This window comes from Myotis lucifugus, unplaced genomic scaffold (genome assembly GCF_000147115.1).
Source record: "Myotis lucifugus unplaced genomic scaffold, Myoluc2.0 scaffold_135, whole genome shotgun sequence".
NCBI classification, from domain to species: Eukaryota; Metazoa; Chordata; class Mammalia; order Chiroptera; family Vespertilionidae; genus Myotis; species Myotis lucifugus.
Genome location: NW_005871183.1, coordinates 3,416,421 through 3,439,843, shown reverse-complemented (window position 1 = coordinate 3,439,843; position 23,423 = coordinate 3,416,421). Strand labels below are relative to the sequence as shown.

Genomic DNA, 23,423 nt, shown 5'->3' with positions numbered 1-23,423 from the left:
TTCTTTGTACATGAAGATAGAGGCTGATGAAAATGTTTTTGAATGAGTGAAATCTGAATGAAATAATGATTACACTCTTTTCAAATGTATAGTCTTACCACAAAACTGTTAAATGTCTTTCGGCATGAAAATAGAATAGGTGTTTTGACATTGGGAGGCTCTGAATGACAGCACCTTCTAGGCCAGTTCAGTGTGACACGTATAATTGAGGACCGAAAAAAGTATCTAAGGCAGATGGCTGTGCTTTAAAATGATGAAGTAAAGGACAGATCTGTAGAAAGATGACAGTTGGGTCCCACCTGAACCTGTATTATATCATTCAGAAACATAATTCCAGCAACATGTCTTCCTGACAGCAGGCTAACAAAGGTGTACTGAAAATCTCTTAAAATAACTTGAATTATCATTCTGCTCCTCACACTTCATTAAAAAACAACAACAAACAAACATACTTACATTCTTATTTGATCATACTGAATGGGCCAAATTTTGTATTTTAAGACTGCAGTGATCTAATGAACCAAATCAATACCGCCATTTTTCTAGCAGTCACATATAAATATGCCTCAATATTTAAATTCTTGTACTTTATAAATATATAGGATGGTAAATGTTCTGTTTTTCCTCAATAAAACACTTTTAATCGGCCAATTATTTCTTCCTTAAGATACATTATCCTTCATTCCATTCCCTCTTGGTTCTCTCTCTTGATTTGATGCTTTTCTTTTATGGAGTCGTTTTCATTATATACATTGGCTGATATACATAAATCACAGTTATAGATAAAGCGGAGTTATGATTAAATAAAAAAATCCCTCTGCTTTTGACTTCACACTTTAATTTTGGCCCATAGTGGAGACTTTATTTTGTGCAAGTAAATACAGCTGGGGCAAACGTGGGTTTATAGTTGTGGGTACACAAAACACAGAGCTTATTCTTGTATTATTTACTTATTGTATTATTTTCCATAGGAACATTTTTTGTTTTTCTATGTAACAAAAAATCTACTGAAAGACAGTGCAAGCAATGATTAGTTAAACTGTAAAGGTCTTTTTATAAAACAGGAACAGCCATGTAAATCAAGACTGAGTTGTTTACAATAAAACTAACAGAATCTTCATGCTGTACTTAAAAGTTAAATAAAGTGCCCTGCCGGCATGACTAAGTGGTTGAACATTGACCTATGAACCAGGAGGTCACAGTTCAATTCCCGGTCAGGGCACATGCCTGGGTTGCAGGCTAGATTCCCTGTGTGGGGTGTGCAGGAGGCAGCCCATCAGTGATTCTCTCTCATTATTGATATTTCTCTCTCCCCCTCTCCCTTCCTCTCTGAAATCAATAAAAATATACATATTTTTAAAAAGTTAAAGTAACTTTAAAAACCAGAGAAACCATAGTTTTCTATTTTTTACTCTTTGTATTCAAACAATTAATTCAATTACAGTGTCAAGGAAGAAATATTTTCTTGAAAGCCAAGAACTCTTTCATCATTTTTTCTGAAGTCATAAATTGAAGAGATGACACCTTGATTTATCACACTGTGTACTTTCAATAACCAACAAGTTTGCTATTAAAATTTAATCAACCAGCCTATTAAATTTTTTCCAAATGATTCTGAAATACTTTAGCTTCTTTTAATAGCTAATTCATTCGCTGGGAATCTATTAATATGGATTTCAATGACATGTTTTCTCCAGAGTACAGAATGGGTTATTGTTAGTTCAATAAAAAGTGAAATATGCTGAATCCAGAGGTGTTGCCTCTATTTTAATATATAAATTCAGAGCTTTAGAGTTGTGAACCCTAGAGATTATCTACTCTATTCTTTGTTTTGAACTAACTGTCTTTATACTTGTCTTCTTGTCCAGACACATACATTTTTCTACAATAAATACTTAAAAGTGAAATTACTGGGTCCTATGTTAACTTATTTTCAAAATGCTACTAAATGTGTTTGTACCAATTCACACTTCCATGAACAGTATATATTTCTCAGATTCTAGGTAGGACTTGATATTGTCAGACTGACATTTTTGTCAATTTGATAGTGTTATACATTGCATTACCCTGTTTACCTAAGAGATGAGATAATGTTTCACATGTTTATTGGCCATAAGGATTTCCTATTCTGTGAATTGCTTGTTCTTATCTTTTGCTGATACATACATATACATTTACATATATATATTCAATATACATATATATTGAATTTCATTTATCAATTTTTAAACATTCTTTTTTTAAAAATATCTTTTTATTGATTGCAGAGAGGAAAGGAGAGGGAGAGAGAGATAAAAACATCAATGATGAGAGAGAATCACTGATGGCTGCCTCCTGCATGCCCCCCACGGGGATTGAGCCTGCAACCCAGACATATGCCCTTGACCAGAATCGAACTCGGGACCCTTCAGTCCACAGGCTGATACTCTATCCACTGATATTTTGTTTGTTATTCTGGGTTGTTTATACTTTCTCCCAATATTTATTTTTCATAATACTGACCATAAAGAATCCTGAACCTAAAGATAACAGGCCAAGTTTCTTTAACCGCAGGCAATATAGCAGTAAATCACAATAATTTTTAGTAAGAATATAGTATATAGTATATGTATGTGGTCAATCTCACAGCTGTATTTATTTGTAAGTCACATATTGCTTATGCATTTTTGCTGAATAAAATAAAACTCAGAACAAAGAAAAGTATAATAACTATTTAACAATATAAAACAACATGAAGAAAATATAACTTTTCATATAATTCTCTGCCCTGTATTGGCATACTGTCTTATACTGTGCAAATTATATAAGGTTACATGCAGAAGGTCTAGCCTGGCTAAAGTTTGAATTTGAAATTTGAAAAAAGTATGTCTGCGCAAAGTAGATATGAATTAAAATAAGGTGTCTGTGAATAAAGATATTCTTGACAATCTTGTTCAGAGAAGACTTATATAATCATAATCAAATCTGTTCTATTTAGACTGAGGATGTTTTGGGGAACTTAAATTGTTTCTATTTTTCTATATTGAGATTAACTATCTTCCTTCAATCCTCTCAAATCTTAATTAAGTAGTGGGGTTCTGAGGCTGTAAATTACTTTCTATGAATGTAATGGGTAACTTGTCTTAGTTTTTAAAGCACCCTCATTCCTTATGATGAAGCCTATTATGAAAATCGTAGGAGAACTTATCACATAAGCATTTACTTTCAATAGCATGCAGTACATAAAGGTGAGCTATACAAAGTGCAAGCCTTTGTATGCAATTCCTAAGGTACTGTTTTAATTGGATACTACATAATTATTGGTAATAGCAACTTATCTTTTTTCTAAATGTAGATTCTTCCAATTTTGTTAAATGTAGATCCTCCTTTCACATTTTATTTTTTATGTAATTGAATTAATTTATATGCACTTTTTAAAATATCAGATATAAGTTAATATATTTCTTAGAAAAATAATTTGAAAAGTAATCGCTCTCTTAACTTTGGAAATTATATACCATTTATATCATCATAACCTTTATGTTTATACTACAGTAGGAACATTTTTTCAGATGAGAGATACAGTTAGGTTTTGTTTTTAAATTTTGAGTTATAAGACATGTCCATTTTATCAAAACCAATTTAGCACATAAAAGTAATAAGAAGTTTAATGTTTAACATTATCACTATCTATTTGAAATCAGCTCAAATAGATTTTCTACTTGTTCTAGGCATTGCTATGTTGTCCTGACAGAGAACATAGTTTTAAGAAATATACAGTTCATGAGCACAATGATCTGGGAAAAGTTGTATCTTTGGCTCTATTTCTAAGTGATTATAGGCAGAAGTTATTTACCTGATTTATTAACAGAATCTCTTTCCTAATTAAAATGTTCATCCTTTTACTGAAGTATAATGAATTAAGAATTATGATAAAAGGATTCTACCAATACCTCGATAGCATCCAGGAAAGAATAATTATAAAATTATTTTTGCAACCTAAGTCTTGCAATTGAACAATAATGTATAGTAATTCAGCATCTTCCACATCAAATAGTTTTATAAAAGTAATATGTATTGGCCAATCTATCTCCCCATATATGCATAGTATTTTATTTTATACATATATTTCTATTGATTTCAGAGGGCAAGGGAGAGGGAGAAAAAGAGAAACCAATGATGAGAATCACTGATCAGCTGCCTCCTGCCAGCCCCTACTGGGGATTGAGCCTGCAACCAGGGCATGTCCTGACCCAGAATTGAACTGTTTATAGGTTGATGCTCGACCACTGAGAAACACTGACCAGGCTCTCCGCAATATTCTAAAGCTCCCCTCCCCACCCCACCCCCCCAAAAATGAATATGATAAAACCACACTAAAGGACTGTACTTAGAAAACAAAATTAGTGAAAGGAACATAAGAAGTTAAGATATGAATAATTGTGCTGCTAAGAATATCTTATATCCATGTGAGATGATAAAAATAATTTTGAAATAATTCTTGGAAAATTTCTTTATTCTAAGCTTCAGCAACCTTCACGAGAAACTGTTATCATAAAAAAAGAATAAAATTTTTTGTTATCATGAGTAGGGCTTTGTGGTTAGAAAACCTTGTTTGGAATCTAGACTTTGCCCTTGACTAGCCATGTGATCTTGGACAAGTTACTAAAAACCCCAACTTCTTCATGGATATAAAGAAAATGGATAATGAATAATGGACAGTGTGCAATATATAAATGATAGCTGTGCAGGCCGAAGAAGAAATCCCAGATTTACCAAGAACTATAAAAGGACATATTGTATTCTATTAGAGAAAATAATACTAGTAATTTCTGATGATAAAGTTGGAGTATCCACATTAAGTTCTAAAAAATATGATATTTTTGAAAAATTATATGCTTCATAACTTATATGAAACAACAGTAATATTTCAAAATTAAGTATAAATGTTCCATAGCACTATATTTAGAGGTTAACAGGATATCTCATGTAGCTTGTTTGATGATGAAGAGGTAAGAGATAACTGCCAATTATATATATGACAATAAGGTAATAAACCCTAAAATGAGAAATCTATGCTACATAAAGAACTCTCTTTGTGAAGGAAATAATAATAATAATAATAATAATAATAATAATAATAATTTTTACTATTGTGCAATTGGCTGTGAAAGGCTGATTTGAAAAATATGTATCAAAGAAAAAATTAAAAGCAAAGCACTAGAAGGACACACTGGGCAAGCATTTAAAAGTTTTTTTCTTTTTCAGTTTCTGCTAATAAATTATAGCAAGAACATTTGCCTCTGACTAGAAATCAATATTTTGTATATTTCATTTCTCAATGGAGAGTTCATTCTGAAAATTATTTCATCTCCTTGAGTTAGAAATCAGGATAGTTATAGCATTGCTTAATTATCTTGTTGACACAGCATCTTACTTAAGATCTGTACTTATTTTGCTTTTGTGCTATTAAACTGCTTTTTCTAACACAGATTTCCTTATTGTACATTTTCTGATTGTCTTTATTGATGACATGTACAAAGGAAAGAAATTAACAGGAAGCATGGTTGCTTCATTTGTAAATCAAGAAAATAAAGGTAAAAAAATACTAAATATAATGACAAATTTCAAATAAAAAATTTATACATGCCATAGGATATTACTATATTTGCATTCATCGTCATAATACTTGCTCATAACAAAAATTTATTATATAGGCCAATCTGATATGTTAGCTATGCAAAGTACTCTTAGGCACATCATTAATTGCTGTTAAAAAATTCACAAATAGGTGTCAGATTATATTAGGATCTAGTTAATATTTACAAACAAGGATTTTATAATCCTTCAAAAGAGCAAGGCTTTGGAGCAATATGGCATATATCACTCATATAAACCAAACTATATTTACTGACATTAATAAAGTGCAGTGAATGAATATGAGTGTGTCACCTTAGTAGCTTTAATTTACAGAAATCATTAATCACGGTGAAACACCACTTACACTTTTCATTTGTATTTTCTTTAAAACTATAAAAACAAAATATGCTTAGTAGCTTGAATATTAATGAGGTGGCAGGTGATTTATTGTGGAGTTTCTTCTGTCTCAGTGACCAACCTCCCGGGAAAGACAATACAGGCTCTGAGAAGACATGAGTTTAAAAAAGGAATGAGTCGCAGCCCTGCTCTGCTACAGAACTGGGTATTTAGCAGGGCTGTCTGAATTAACCTAGTGTTCTGGAGGGTAGGAGAGGGTTTGAAGGAAGAGTAGACAGTGTTTGCTTATATCATTATCTAAGGTAGAGAGGAGAAATATTTTACCTTTTTTTGCTAAAACATGGTTACAAATCAAAAGTGAAAAGTACAACTAAAGCATATGTAATTTGCATTTAATTTCTGATTTAGAAGAGACGATTCAGTTTTATTAGCTTATTTCTTTTTGTTAGCCTCAAGGGTAGCACCATCTTAGGTAAATGATTATTTCTTTTACTTGGCATTCAGATAACAACCTCATTCCTCCCACCTATTACTAGAAAATAAAGATTAAAAAAAGAAAGGAAACCTTTGGGAGCAAATGATAAATTTTAACATCTGATTACTTGAGAGTACTGGCAAGAACCAGTTATTAGGTGTAGAAACAGAAGTAAATTTCTGAATAAAAGAATAATAACAATAATACTTATGTTCCAGGCACTGTTGTAACCAAATAACATATATTAAGTAACTCTAGTCTCAGGGCCCTCCTGAGGGGGTATTACTTATATCCCTATTGTATAGACATTGAGAAGTTAAGCAATTTACCAAAATCACTGGGTTCAGGCTCCATTCTCAAAACTATTGTACATAACTGCAGTGAGTAAGGCAACTACCTGCAAATGTCTATTTGTTGGCAGCTTTCCCCTTTGTATTGATAATGTTTCTAACAAGTGAGGTCCCCTTTGAGTAGGTAGTGTGCCACTGAGAGTCAAAATGTACCCTAAAAATTTACAAAAAGATTGCCACAGGCCATCATAATTTTACTGATTACATAAACTTACTGAGAATGCATGTACAGGTGAATATGACTCTGAACCTCTAGAGCAGCGGTTCGCAACCTGTGGGTCGTGAACAATGAAAATACATCCTGCATATCAGATATTTACATTATGATTCATAACAGTAGCAAAATTACAGTTATGAAGTAGCAACAAAAATAATTTTATGGCTGGGGGACACCCCAACATGAGGAACTGTATTAAAGGGTCGCGGCATTAGGAAGGTTGAGAACCACTGCTAGAGGAAATGTATTAGCTTTAATAAAGAATTGCTACCCATCGATAGATCAGTCTTCTGCCACATAACAAATTTGGCTTAAATAAATTCAGCATTAGTGGTCAGTTCACCACGTATAAAAGTCTAAATTGCGTTGTGTGGGAAGTTGATGAGATGGAGGATGGGAAGTGGGGGAAAATAAAAACCCATGATGCTAACCAAGCCATTGTTCTAAAATAAGAAATGCCTTTTTGCTAAATCTGCCACTCAGATAGGGCATATTTTTGCAATAAATCAACAGCTGGGTTGGGGTGAGGGCACCTTTTTATAATTCACTCAACTATAACATACTGATAAGTAGTTACATAGCAAAACTGGATTTTAAACTGACATTTCTGACGTTGATTCAACTAATTAAATAAAAAATGGGTATCACAATTATATTATTCATGATGAAATAAAGCCTACTAAAGTTTAACTTTAGAAAATATTCCAATTTCTACACAGATCTACAAAAAGAGTGGAAATATTTAACAATTACTTGAAGTACCAGAGAACTTTCTCAGGAGATACTTCATTTGTGGGTCAAACTTATGTTTCAGGGGCAATGTTAATCTAAATTGTTCAAGATGAGATTTGGCCAGCAGACACTGAGGGTAGGGGATACAGGTGTACAAGATTACTCTGCCTACAAATTGTTTCTATTATTACCAGGAAGTTGGAGTTGCTAGAAATTTGGATTAGGTTTCCAATAGACCTGACAGGAGCTTGGGGATTAAGGACTGACTTTAAGGTGCATGAAAATAGTAAATATTCAAATGAACAAATGAATAAACCCTACTGTAGGGTTTGTGAAAACTTGGTTTGGATCAGAGGTAACCTTACTTGAAACTTTGTAATTTACCATCATCTTGGGGCTCTTGCAAAGCTCTTGCTATCTGTGTATACAGTGGCATGACCTCAAGAAGTTCTGGATTTGTGTGAGTGTACAGCATTGTAGCAATGAAGTTGGCAGGGGAAAAATATTTGAAAATGTATAGGGGCCAAAACCGGTTTGGCTCAGTGGATAGAGCGTCGGCCTGCGGACTGAAAGGTCCCAGGTTCGATTCCGGTCAAGGGCATGTACCTGGGTTGCAGGCACATCCTCAGTAGGAGATGTGCAGGAGGCAGCTGATCAATGTTTCTCTCTCATCGATGTTTCTAACTCTCTATCTCTCTCCTTTCCTCTCTGTAAAAAATCAATAAAATATATATATAAAAAAATGTATAGGGAATATTCGGAAAACATCTTCATAAATATAGCTATTCTAAAGACAAATGTAGTGGACAGTTTTAAAGAGATGAGGTGTCCAAATAACAAAATCCCAAAGAGAATATATAAGAATGAGTACACAAATTGAAAACGATTAATAAATCTTCCAAGGTTTCCTATGATTTCAAGGAGTAAAATCCTATTAGTAATCACGTTTATCTCATTGGGAAATTTAAACCTGATATGTCAGATGTAACATGTTGGTTCAAGAATAGAATCTTAGAAATGGTTTTTAAAAATAAAAACTATTGAGAAGGGATCCTGCACTGCATGGTAAATACTTTATCCTTAATGGATCACAGAGATGATAATGATGGTTTCTTGTTTAGAAGAATAGATGATAAGACATACATACTTTTCAAACAATTATTCTTTTGATGAATTAGGCAGTGGTATGAATAGGAAAGAAAACCTACAGTGAAAATAGGATTAATTTTAAACAATGTTTTGTGGTTTTCAAGGGCCAGACCTGTTCTAAAGGCAAAAATAAGAGAGTTAAACTACCTAACTTAGAAAGGGAAATTTAAAAATTGCTAGTTATAAGAAACTAAGAATGAATGGGAAGTTAGAATATATGAAGATGTAAAGATGCAGGGCCTAATTTTCTTTTTAAATAATAGAGAATGTAATCTTTTGAATAAACAGAGGTGAATAATTATGTTGCTGAGGTGACTGAAGTGTTTATCTGGAAAGTGAATCTTGGATGCCACCTACCTAAATATGATACACACGCCTGAATGCAGGGAAGATAGGACCCTGGGAAATAAGACAAGATTAAAGAAGGAGGTTAAAGACTATCTTCAGAGATATAATATGAAGAAATAAAATTTTAAAGTACTCCCCTCATCTAAGGTAAAAAAATAGTGAGAGGAGAATAAAACGAGGAGTTTCTGACTTGGGGACTAGAAAATTAATATAGGAAATCAAGAAGAACACTGTGATGTCTACCACCATGAAAGTCACTGAGTGAAAGGAAGAATATATATCCTGAAGGAAAAGATCCCTGCCTGCACACACTTCAAATCATAAATTCAGTGTCACTCTCTCCCAAAGTCATCATTAAAGTAACTTATCGGCTGTCACAAGAAATTTTATACTTTCTTCAATAACTTTAAGAAATATCTTTTAAAACTAAATATTGTAAACATAGATTTAAACAGATGATCAGTCAATATAAAATATTATTTTCTTTAAATATATTTCAAATTGATCCAGCCATCTATATTTTATATATTCCAAGTTGATAAAATTCTTGAGAAGGAACTAAAATGGCACAGCAATATTATATAGGGAATGCAACTGACCTTAAAAATCAAGGTCATAAATTATGCATTTAGAAAGTTTTTGCTAAAAGTTACATACCTTACTATTTTTTATATAAATTTAGATCATGATGATAGGCAAAATAGTTTTACATATTTTATCCATCTTCACAGCAGGCAATCAAACAGTGCACCATTAAAATCATATTATCTCGTGTTTTATTTAAACAACAATTATTCTATGGTTTCTGTAATCATTACATGTAAGATACTTCTAATAATAAATCTTATTAATTAGGATAACTTTTTTCTTGGAGCATACCTATAAATTTTCTATACATGAGATTATTGTAAAAATAAAGAAAATATTTCACTATGGAAGCAAATTAGTTCCTAAACTTTGGAGGCATTTTTAAGTCATTTGTGTTCTGTAATTTGAAAGCTTGTCAAAAAGTTTGAGTATTCATATCTAAACACATTTTTACAAACTAACCATTAAAATTAAAAATTAAATGTTAAAAGAAGAATATTTGAGCAATATTATGTAAATCAATATACCACAACAAATAAAAATAAACAAATAATGAAACAAAATACAAGAAGGGATTTGTTTTATTTTAATTTATTTTCTTCATATTTGAAGGTATATTTGTACTCACTGTTCTTATTTAAGCAAAAGAGATATAGAATACTTAATATTATCACTGGATGATAGTTACTATATCACTGCCAAGTAACATATGAAAATCAGTTAAGGTTATATATAACATGGATCCCTGTAACAAATTCAACTTGGACACCACATATCCTAAATTATTTTATATTAATAGGATGCAATTTACTTGAGAAAAAGTAATTTAAGAGCAGGAGCATTTGAATCTTTCTTAATCATAAGCCATAACTGTGTTAAATTATTTGTTTCTAAGTAGCATTAAATGTAACAAAAAGCTGACAGAACATGTTTAGACCAAACTAATAATCCTAATTTGGTAAGAAAAAATAATAATGTTGATCATAAAAATAAGTTCTGAATATATGCATCAGAAATGTCTTTTTTAGATGGAGACATTTTTGGAATAAACTTATACAATCACCACCTTCCCAGATAAAACTATATTGTATTCTAAATATTTTCTTGCACTGACTAGTGTATTCTTGCTCTCCACAAATAATGCATCTATGCATTTTTATTGTGGTCAATTTAATTCTAATCACTTGCACACATGCACTATATGAGAGAGTAAGAAAGAATACAAAATAACCATAAACAAAACAGTAGATTAAGTGAAGTTCATTTAAAAAAAACCTAAATTATGACCTAGGAACATTTTTACTGAAGCACACACATAAAATAATCATAACACATACAGATATGCATATATAAAGATCTATAAATATCCAATATTATCTGAATAAGTTTTTTAGATATTAAGATGTGATTTTTTCCCCTCCAAATACACAGGTTGCCTTAAGTATGTATTAGACAGTATATTTTTACTTCTACAAAGACTATGAAAGTGCTCTATACCCGGGACAATGTGGAACTCTATGATGCTTAGCAGACTATATAGCCACATAATTGCTCATTTTCACTGCTTCCAACGAGGCCTGACAGCTCACCAGTTTATAGCAGTGGCGGATGACTAGAAAAAGAAAGTTCTTGTTTTCTAACTTCCTTTCAGAAAAGATTTCCTGAAAATTCAGGATTGAAAAAAAGGCTTATGAATAATGGAACACACTGCTACTACACTCAACCAGGTTTTATATCTTTGCAATATTCCTATCACATGAAGAAAGGTCCAGAAGTTACAAAAAAAAGCAATGCATTTAATAACTTCTTAAAGTAACCACAACTGTAATAAATATGAAAAATCATTTCTAATTACCTCTGTTGAGTGACGCTGAACTGTTTATATCTCCAGTAATGAAGGAAGACTCTGACTGCTTTCGGACTGTGTCATTCCACATTCTACGAATTCGGCTCTTGATGGGGGAAAAGGAAAAGGAAATGAACTCTCCAAGTAGTGAATTCTCACAAAAATCATTTTTTTTCTTTCTTAATTATACGAGACCTTTGTTTCTGGCATCTGGCAAATATACAACATCTATATGCTGGCAGTACAGTGGCATGAGAACATCAGAAAATAAATCAATGTTAATAATTTGTTCTTATCCTATCTATTAAAAGAGTAATATGCAAATTGACCATCACTCCAACACACAAGATGGCCGCCTCCATGTGGACACAAGATGGCCAGCAGGGGAGGGCAGTTGTGGGCAACCAGGCCTGCAGGGGAGCAATTAGGCGTTGATCAGGCTGGCAGGGGAGTGGTTAGGGGGCAATCAGGCAGGTAGGCAAGTGAGAGGTTGGGAGACAGCCTAAATGGGCAGTCAGACATCCCTCGAGGCGTCCCAGATTGGAGAGGGTACAGGCTGGGCTAAGGGACACCCCTCCCCCCCTGCACAAATTTCATGCACCAGGCCTCTAGTTAACTATAATTCTAAGTGCCTATACACAAAACAATTATAATTGTGAAAAGGAATAAATGTAACATACTATACCAATTTAAACATGTTGAAAATATATAGAAATGTTCTTGACACAGTTAGAATTTAATAATTTTAGTTTCCAAGGCAAAACAAATTATTTTTATTGTAATTTTAATGGGAATGGGATATTTAAGTATCTATTACATTGTCAGTTTTATTAACAAAATATTTAGTTCATGAATTAAAGATCTTGTAAGAAAGAGTTCAGTAAAAAATAACATAGAATATTATTAAGATTCTACTGAACTTAATTAACATTTCCATTTATTTGTAAGAAGACTAATGTAATTTTAAAGGTTACATACTATCTTGACGTTTCTTTTTTAAGAAAGAGATAAAGGAAGTTGATTTACCCTTATTCAGTGTTTCACAGTAGGAAGTTTTATAGAGAACTAAAAATTCTTACATGATTATTTATGTTCTGAAATGCAAAATTCTAAGTGTTGGATAATTCAATAAAGCAATGTGGTATTTTCCCATTTTGGGGGGATTATTTTTCTGGTTTATTTATTTTGTTATTTTATTGAGTTAGAGATCAAAAGAGTATTAACAATCTTGGGAGGAGAAAACAAAATCTTTCAGAAGCTTTTCTAGGGCTGAAATAGTTATAAGCACTATTTATTACTACTGCCAGTGGTGAAACCAAGCTCACAAATGGGTTATGTTCCAAATATATTCGCACTCCTTGAATAATGGGAGTACCTAATCTTAAAAATTGGTTTTGTGAATGTTGGGACATGTTTATTCTTCAGCAGTATTATCTATAATGTTATAAAGGTCAGCAAACACGCACATACACACACATATACAGCAAAGCTAATTTTAATAAAAAGCATAATAAGAAAACTGGTGCAGGATTTGAGACCCTGATGACTTGAGAATATTTTATTGGATAATATTTCAAGGCTTCAAATTGAAATATTGAGAAGGAATATTAAGAACATTGGTTTAATTAATTAATTAATTAAATATTAAGCACTCTCTACTATATGCAAAATACTAACCTAGGAAGTACAAAGGGGAGAAGCAAACCCAAAATGTCTAATCATGTATCCACAAATCTCCATAGAAGCATTAATTACTACAACTCAAAACTATAAACAACCCAATGACTATCAGTGGTAGGATAAATGAATAAATTATAGAATAATACACAGCAGTGAAATAGAAAAAGGAATATAGCCTACTGCAGCAATGGAGATATCTGAGAAAAGAGATTTCATGTGAATAAGTATCAAACATATGCAAAACAAAATGTAATGTTAAATATTAGGATAATTGTTATATTTGGAGGTGAATGATTGAGAAGGGTTCAAAGGGTTTCTAAGGTACTACCAATCTGATATTATTTGACTGGGAAGGCATGATACGTTTTGTAGACTTTTGTGACTATCCGTTATACTCCATAACTTTAAAAAAATTAGAATGTGCACATAATAAGGGCATATGTCCTTGTTTAGGAACACTGAAGATACGACATTGAAGTGACATCTTAACTGAGAGTTGACAAAATTGTGATTTGTTAGGTGACTTCTAAATGAGCTGCCCCCATTATCTCATCTTCTCTTAGTCTCTTCTACCTGGGCTAGCCACACCTATTCTTCAGCATTCCTTACCATGCTAAACAAGCCTCTGCTTTAGGACTTGGTAAACTTGTTTCTTCTGCCATATACAGGTATGGGTAGCTCCATCAATTTTAAGGCTTTGCTCAAAAATTTTCTCCTTCAAGAAACCTAACTCATGACTACCTTATTTAGAACTAGAGGCCTGATGCACGAAATTCATGCATAGGTAGGGTCCCTAGGCCTGGCCAGCGATCAAGGCCAATCTCTGGGGTGACTGGCAGGGCAATCGGGAGGCCCCTGCTGGCACCCGCCTTGGCTGGCCTGGTGCTGCCCACTCGCTGGCCCCGCCCACCCCTGCTGCCACCAGTCACCTCCCTCTGCGGGGATCGTGCCTAAACCGGCAGTTGGACATCCCTCTCCCAATCCAGGACACTGCATGCACCAGTGACCATACTTTTCATACTGGTGAAAGGCATCTTGCTGTTGTATGGGCAGCTACATTTTTTTTGCCTTGATTATAAAAAGTAGTACATAACATGTTCCTTCTGAGGCAGAAGTACCATTTTCCCCATCTTCTGGATGGGGAAAAACTGAAGCAGAAAGAAGTCATGTAATTGGCACTGTCACACAGTTATGTGTCAGAATCAGGGCTGACCACAAAATGTGCAAGCCAGAGTCCATGCATGTCATCGCTGCATCATCCTGTTTTTTCAGTGTTAGAGTAGCCTTGCCAGGTTTTAATTTTTAAATCTAAGACTCTGTTCCCAATATAAGGGTAGGGACCCTAGGCCTGGCCAGTAACCAGGGCCAATCTGTGGAGTGACCGACGGGCAGAGTTATCAGGAGGCCCCTGCTGGCACCCGCCTTGGCTGGCAGCTTGGCGCCACATGCTTGCTGGTCCCATCCCCCACCATCACTCCTGGTTGCCTCCCTTTGTGGGGTGACTGTTGGGTGGGGCAATCGGGGGGCCCCTGCTGGCACCACCTTGGCTGGTCGTCTGGTGCCGCCTGCTGGCCAGTCCCGCCCCCTGATCACCACTGCCAGTCGCCTCCCTCTTGGGGGGCAGATGCTCACTGCAGGTTGGGGGCATCTCCTGCATTGAACATCTGCCCCCTGATGGTCAGTGTGTGTCATAGCAACTGGTCATTCCTCTGGTCATTCCACCGTTCAGTCGGTTTGCATGTTAGGGTTTTATTATATAGGATTGTATTCCAGGTACTCAACTCTACTATCACCTCTCATAGACATTACCATTTACTATAATACTACACATTATAATAATGTACTTGTTTCTTATAGTTAACTAGAGACCCCGTGCATGAAATTTGTGCATGGGTATGGTCCCTAGCAGCTGCCAGCTGCCGGCTGGGGCCTTCCTTCACTCCTCACCACCTCTGATCGTCAGCGAACGTCATAGCGAGCAATCAAACTCCAAGTTGGTCGAACTCCCGAGGGACACTTTGCATATTAGGCTTTATATATATAGATGTTCAACATCTAATGTCTAATATCTACATTATACAAGGGTGGGAAAAAGTATGTTTACAGTTGTGAGTGTGCAAAACAGTTTTTCTTATGTTACTATTAATTTATTGCATTATTTTCCATACAAATTAATCTACATTTGCCTACCCCTGTATTGGAGGGTCTACCAAAACAGAATTTTGGTCTTTTTGTTAACTGATGTATCACACAATTGAAATAATGCCTGGTACATGATAAATATTATATGTGGATATATAGAATGTATAGTTTATATAAATTTTCTCTGTGTTCTAGGCTATGCTATGCATTTTTCATGTATTCACTCCTTGAGACCTCAGAAGAACTCCTTGAGATAGGTAGTCTTTTATTCATTGGAAATCTAAGGTTCAGAGGTTAATTAACATGTCCAATGTCACAGACCTAATAAGTGGAATAACCCATATTTGAACTCAGTTATTTGGCTCCTGTTCTAGGAAATTAACAACTCACTCTACTATATAAAATAAGAGTTGAATAGGAACAGAAGAAAAGGGAAAAGTATTGCATGGCAGAGGAAAAAGTATATGGTATATGACATAAATCCAACACTTAAAAGTTCATGGAACTTATGAAGCCTTAGAATATGGAGGTAAAAAAAGCAACTCACAGAAGAAATATAGTAAGGTATTACTTAAAAGAAAGATTTTACACATATATTTTAAAACTAGAGGCCCGGTGCACAAAAATTTGTGCACTCAGGGGGGTCCCTCAGCCCGGCCTATGCCCTCTTGCAGTCTGGGGGATCGGGCCCAAGCTGGCAGTCAGACATCCCTCTGGCAGCCCGGCAGCCCTCAGGGGATGTCCACTTACCAGCAGGGAGCAGACCTAAGCTGCAGTCGGACATCCTTAGTGCTGCTGAGGAGGTGGGAGAGGCTCCCACCACCACCGCTGTGCTTGCAGCAATCAGCCTGGCTTATGGCTGAGCAGAGCTCCCCCTGTGGGAGCGCACTGACCACCAGGGGACAGCTCCTGAATTGAGCATCTGCCCCCTGGTGGTCAGTGTGTGTCTTAGTGACCAGTCATTCCCAGTCGTTCTGCTGTTAGGGTCAATTTGCATATTATCCTTTTATTATATAGGATAGAGGCCTGGTGCACGGGTGGGGGCCAGCTGGTTTGCCCTGAAGGGTGTCCCAGATCAGGGTGGGGGTCCCCACTGGGGTGCCTGGCCAGCCTGGGTGAGGGGCTGATGGCTGTTTGCAGGCTGGTCACACCCCCTTCAGGGTGGGGGTCCCCACTGGGATGCCTGGCCAGCCTGGGTGAGGGGCTGATAGCTGTTTGCAGGCTGGTCAAGCCCCCCCCCAGTGGGGACCCTCACCCCATGGAGGTTTGGCCAGCCTGGGTAAGGGGCTGATAGCTGTTTTCAGGCTGTCCAAGCCCCCCAGCGACGGAAGCTCCCAGCCTCTCCTTTTTTTCTTTCTTTTTTTTATTCTGGGACTTATTTACCTTCTATAATTGAAACTTTGTAGCCTTGAGTAGAGCTCAGAGCCGGCCAGGGCAGGCAGGAAGCTTGGCTTCCTCCATCGCCAGGGGCAACCCAAGCCTCCAGCTCACTCCAGCTCCATGGCCACAGCCGACTGAAAGCAGGTATCTGGGGTTTATTTATCTTCTATAACTGAAACTTTGTTGCCTTGAGTGGAGCTCAGAGCTGGCCGCGGCAGGCGGGAAGCTTGGCTTCCTCCATCACTGGAGCAACCAAGCCTCCTGCTTGCTCCAGCTCTGTGGCTGCTGGCCGCCATCTTGGTTGGGTTAATTTCCATAAAGTCGTTCTGATTGGCTGGTGGGCGTGGCTTAAGGTGTAGCGAAGGTACGGTCAATTTGCATGTTTGTCTTTTATTAGTGTAGATATGTTTTTATTGAATTTAGAGAGAGAGATAGAAGGAGGCGGAGAGAGAGAAACATTGATCAGTTGCCTCCCATACACACTTGGCTGGGGAGACCCAACCCACAACCTGGGCATGTGTGCAAATCAGTAACCTTTTAATGCATGGGGCAACTCTCAACCAAGTGGGCCACGTTGGCCAGGGATTAAAAGAAAAATTTTATTTTATTCTTTTAAAATATATTTTTATTGATTTCAGAGAGGAAGGGAGAGGGAGAGAGATATAGAAACATCAATGATGAGAGGGAATCATTGATTGGTTGCCTTCAGCACACTCCCTACTGGGGATCCCAGGCATGTGCTCTTGACCGGAATCGAACCTGGGACCCTTCAGTCCTCAAGCCAACGCTCTATTCACTGAGACAAACCGGCTAGGGCAAAAGAAAGATTTTAAAAAGGCATACTAAACAATATCTATTTTTGGGAGAAGGAAAAACTATTAGAATAAGTCAAGGAAATGAAAATCAAAAGTTAGAAGTTTTTCTCTGGTGAAATGGCATAAGGATTGATTAAGAAGAGGTCTCAAGAAGGGGCAAATATATGGGACATGTTCTATTTCCTAACTTGGATGTTGAGTTTACAAATGTTCATTTTATTACTATGCTTCACAATTTAATAAATGTTGTATACATTTTTATGTGTCAAATCATATAATAAGTTATTAATTCATCTAAAAAGTCAATAAAATAAATAAAATATAAATGACAACAATTAAAAGAAGGTCAAAGTGGGAAGGACAACAGCTCAACCCATAGTTTTTACACACGCACACACACACACACACACACACACACACACTTTCACACCAAACCTAAATACATCTCAGTGAATACATGTTTATGTGATTATGGGTACTGCCAGACTTTTATTTATTTATTTTTAAATATAAGAAGGAAAGAGAGATAGACACGTCAATGATGAGAGATAATCATTGACTGGTTGCCTCCTGCATGCCCCACACTGGGGATTGAGCCTGCAACCCAGGCATGTGCCCTGACAGGGAATCGAATCATGACATTCTGGTTCATAGTTCAATACTCAACCACTGAACCACACTGACAGGGCAGTATTGCCAAACTTTTAAAAGTGATTAACCAGGGAGTAGATATAGGGGAGTAACTGGTGTGTAGTATTTTCACATTTTAGTCTTGTCAATGGATTTCCCTCCATTATCTACCTAGAATCCACATTATTTTTATTACATGTGGATGATATCCTGTCACTTACTTTTCTAAATCATCCCATTGGCTTTCTAAAATAATCTGAATAAGATCTAAACTCACATGTGCTTACAAATACCCATGGATCTGTCTTTACCCTTCTCCTTTGAATTCATCGCCCAATCACTTTTTCATTCACTTTAACCAATGGCATTCCTTCTATTCTGGAATTTCCAAGTTCTCCCCTACCTTATGGGCTTTGTATTAGATGTTCCAACATCTGGAATTCTTTCCCCCTAAACTCCCTTCCTATCATTGAGAATCTTGGCATACACATCATTTTCCAAAATAGTCTTCTTCAGCACTGAATCCAAGGAGCCACCTGGACATTAGGCATCGGTTGGTTTATTGGCTTGTTACTAAATTTTCTCTCCTCCACAACTAGAATTGAAGCTTCCCAATCACAGGGGAAGTTATTTGTCATTTAACCATTTTTTATTACATGTGGATGTATCTCCAAAGTTTAGAAGATTGCTTGGCATACTACAGGAGACACTCAATATTTCTCAATAATAAATAAATAAATAAATAAATAAATAAATAAATAAATAAATAAAGAGAGATTACTATTTTAGAAGTTCTATGATGTGAAAAGGCATCCATACTCCTGAAACTTACCTTAACATCAGTATTTTAGATTTTGCTTATGAAAGGTCAGTTAATATGTTTATTACTTTTACTTAAACATACTGGATTTAAGTAACTTTCATTTTATGTTGGGTTGGAGTGTCATTGTTAATTAGAATTAGTATTACATTAAGCATAGGAATATAATGTATGGTTTTTAGTCAAGATTAGAATTGTGATGTTAAAATTATAAAAGTGAAAAAATATAATACAACTTTAAAATACATAACTGTAATAATGACACTAATAAATGGTAGCTGCTCCAGTTTATTGAGCACACACAATTTGTTTTAAGTATTTTGTATTCATTAGCTCAGTATTCCTAACAACATAAGAAATCAGTATTATTACCACCGCTTTACAGATGAAAAAACTGAACGTTCAATGAGATTAAGTAACTTGTGTCAGAGCAGATATATGGCAAGGATAATATTGACACCATGGTCTACCCAGCCACCAAGTTAACGATTATTCTATTGAGCTGCATTGCTCTATCTTGTAGCTTAGAAGTATTGCTAAACACTGCACAACATTGTTGTAATATAATAAATGAAAGTCCCCAATATCATGTTTTCTTAATGGCAAATTTCAATAAAATGACTACAGGATGATGGTTGGTGAGCTCAATTATATGAAAAGCATGCAGGGCCTAACCAAGCTGGATGATATACAGAATCTCAGCAATTTCAATTTAAAAGTTGTGGAAAAGATTACTACAAGAAGAGGAGGTAGGGACTATCAGGTTGACAATAAAAGCATGTATTAAAGGGGCTTGTGCTGGAAGCATCATTAGGTGTGCCCGACTCTTACGTGAGACTTCAGATTTCTAACTGGCAAGTTTCTAGTTCTAAACTAAGAAATCTCAGTTCACCTAGTTGCAACATCTGGTCCCCTAACTTGCAACCTTAATAAGACATAGAAATAATAAGACAAATCAAATTCAAATGACTAATAATTGTGTATTATATCTATATAATAAAAGCCTAAGTGACCATTACCGTGGAACGACCAGAATGACCGGTTACTATGATGTGCAAGGACCACTTATGAGAAAGTTCAAGTGCTAGTTAGGTGTGTACAACTGTACAGTGGATGTGTATGAGAGAATCAGATATATTAAATTTGTAAATGATATTTAATGGTTACAAGGATAGCCCAACTGCATGGCTCAGTGGTTGAGCATCAACCTATGAACCAGGAGGTTGAGGTTTGATTCCCTTTCAGAACACATGCCCAGGTTGTGGCCTCAATCCCCAGTGTGGGGCATGCAGGAGGCAGCTGATCAATCATTCTTTCTCATCATTGATGTTTCTATCTCTCTCTCCTTTCCCTTCCTCTTTGAAATCAATAAAGATATATTTGTAGGTTACAAGGATATTTAATTTCCTAAGTGTATGAATTAAATTGTTTAGGGAAATTTAATCTGCTAACTTTATAAACCAATTAAGTAATAATCAAAGAACAAATGAAGTGATCTTTCTTACATTATGTAAAATTACCAAATTTACAAATAATAATTAGATTTATAGGTTGAGCTAAAAGAGTTAAGAAAATACTGTCTTTATCTATAACTTTATTTAAATTTAAGTCTTCAGAAAATTTTAATCAACGACACTGAAAACATGATTGTTTCTCCCACTGAATAATGCAATCTTAAAAATATTAGCCTGCTAGTCTGAACCCAAACCCAAGCATGACCCACATAATGCTAGGTCTCTTATTTAACTGGCTCATTCTAGTCTCCTGAAGTTGCTGAAATTTCTACATAATAACCATTAGACTAACACTGTGGCCTGGGACAAATGGTTGACAGGTTACCTAAAAGTTTACAGTTTCCCTGGTGAAGGACAGTGCAGCTACTCTATCTAGTGTCGGGCTGATGGCAGTAGCATTTAGACTAGTTTAAACAACAAAGCTGTTTCAGTATCCTTCCATCCCCTGATAAGTTCTTCAAGTAATCTGCCAACAACACGTTATAAGTTATAACTGTTTTTACTAAGCATACCATTTAATAAGTAAATACTTTTAGTATGTGACAGAGAATTATTACATTGGTTTAAAGAAGCAATTAACTCAAGAATCACATATGTAAAATATTCATGTTTTAGAATTTCGGTTGAAATGCACAATTCCTTTCCCACCTCTGTACTCACTGCACTGAACCAATTTGAAATCATTAATTGTTACACAAACTTAGACCCTACATTGCATGATTTTATTGCAATTTGGATTCTTAAATTTTTGTCATAATCATGCCTGTTTGAGATACACTAAAAGTTGATGTGTTAAACACTTGGGATAGAAAATAGAGCTGATCAAGAAAGGGCGGCATTCCATAACAAAATATAGGTGAAAGGTATTTCATTTTGATTAATAAATATGGCTTACCTGTGAGCCTGTGGAGTAGCGTCCAGGAGTTCGAGAACCAGATGTTTTCCCTGAGCCAATGGAACTCTCTGTACTTTTGCCACTACAACAATGTGTTCGCAGGCATTTCCCGTACTCTTTGCGTACCTAGCCAATTAAACAGTAACCTCAATTAGTAAGTCATTCATTTCAGCTAGGAACTATGGTATAAAATATATGAGTATTATTTTTAGATAACATAATTATTTCTTTGCCATATAGACATAAGAAAGTCTGTTCAGCATATTTTTACAATATAAAATAATGATATTCATACCATTTAACTTGAAATTTTGATTATTAGAGACTTTTAAAACACACACTTCCAATCACACCATAACAATATACCTCTTAGATCAAAGAACCAAAATGTAAGACTCCTCTAGATGCTATTGTAGGCTCATAAATTTGATATGAAGTACCCTATTGGTGCAACTGGCTTTACCCAAAAGTCTAGCAAGGAATTTATATAGAGAGAAGTGGGAACGGAGAAAGGGAGGGAGAGAGTGAGAGAAAGAGAGCAGAGAGAGAAAGTACTTAAAGACAGCAAAAAGGAATGCATTAGGCTTAAGCATTTTTAAACATTTTTTAAAATGAGTTCAAAGAGAGGGAGAGAGGGGTAGAAACATCAATGATGAGAAAGAATCATTGATTGGCTTCTTCCTGCACATCCCCTACTAGGGATCAAGCCTGAATTCCAGGCATGTGTCCTGACCAGGAATGGAACCCTCATGGGCCCACGTTCAACCATTGGGCCCTACTGGCTGGGCAAGCATTTCTTTTACATGTACTACAGTGGGGACTTGGCTTACAAGTGTCCCGACTAACGAGTTTTTCGAGATACGAGCCATCTCTCGGCCGATTTTTTGCTTTGAGTTGCGAGCTAAAATTCGGGTTACGAGCCAGCTTCAGATACCCCACCGCTAGTTGGCGCAGCGAACGTCACAGTGAACACCACAACATCAGCCAGCATCACGTGGCTCACTTGTTCACTTTATGATTTGACATATGAGTAATTTGAGTTACGAGCTCCGTCACAGAACGAATTAAACTCGTAAGTCAAGGCCCCACTGTATATTTCTTTGAAGTTTATTTCTCATAAAAGAGCAAATTTGCAACTTCAGAATATAAGATTCAAAATATTTAAAATGTATTTTCTTGAAATAGTTCTATTCAATAATCACAGAGAAATATGGTTGCTTTTCTTTATAGCACTGATGATTAAATTCTTAATCCAGTTATAGTATAAAACACAGGAAAAAGGAGAAAATATTTTTAAATGGATGCTTTCAAACAGTAAACTATTATATCAACTATTTGGGGGGGAAATTTTATCATGTTAAAATTTTTTATTATTGCCTATTTAATCAAACATAACACACAAAAATTAACAATAACTGCCCTAAATCATACCTCCACTACCAACATCAACAAAAATAATACCAACCATGTGTCCATTAACTAAAACACATTCTGGGACATGTTATTGGTTGGCTATACATCCACACATTTATATTCATTACGAAGTAACATGGTACATACGTTCTTCTTAGCTCTTTATATACTGACTTCACATGAGTTCATCTTTCCACAACTTGTGACAATGTAATATTCCAATCTAATTTTATTTCAAAGTAATTAAAAATATATACTTTTTGAAGACTGTTATTTATAATAAAAAAACAAAAAAGAAAGTGAATGATATATTAAAATTAGTAATAAAAACTAAAACATGATACCTTAATATGCTAAAGTTTTATTCTAGCACAGATTTAGCAAATTAGGGAAAGAATGAACTCAGATTGGTTGAGAACTGACATGTATGGGATGACTATTTTGGAGATAGGG

At 35.3% G+C, this 23,423-nt stretch overlaps 1 protein-coding gene across 1 annotated transcript in view; it reads right to left on the bottom strand.

Moving 5' to 3' along the window:
• ADGRL3 (adhesion G protein-coupled receptor L3) overlaps nt 1-23,423 on the bottom strand; it is a 491,390-nt gene that overhangs the window by 14,105 nt on the left and 453,862 nt on the right. The window contains exons 21-22 of the mRNA XM_014460593.2: nt 21,558-21,683; nt 11,691-11,787 (exon numbers count right to left, since the gene is read on the bottom strand). Of these exons, the coding sequence (XP_014316079.1) occupies nt 11,691-11,787; nt 21,558-21,683 (223 nt within the window). The remainder of the gene's footprint in view (nt 1-11,690; nt 11,788-21,557; nt 21,684-23,423) is intronic.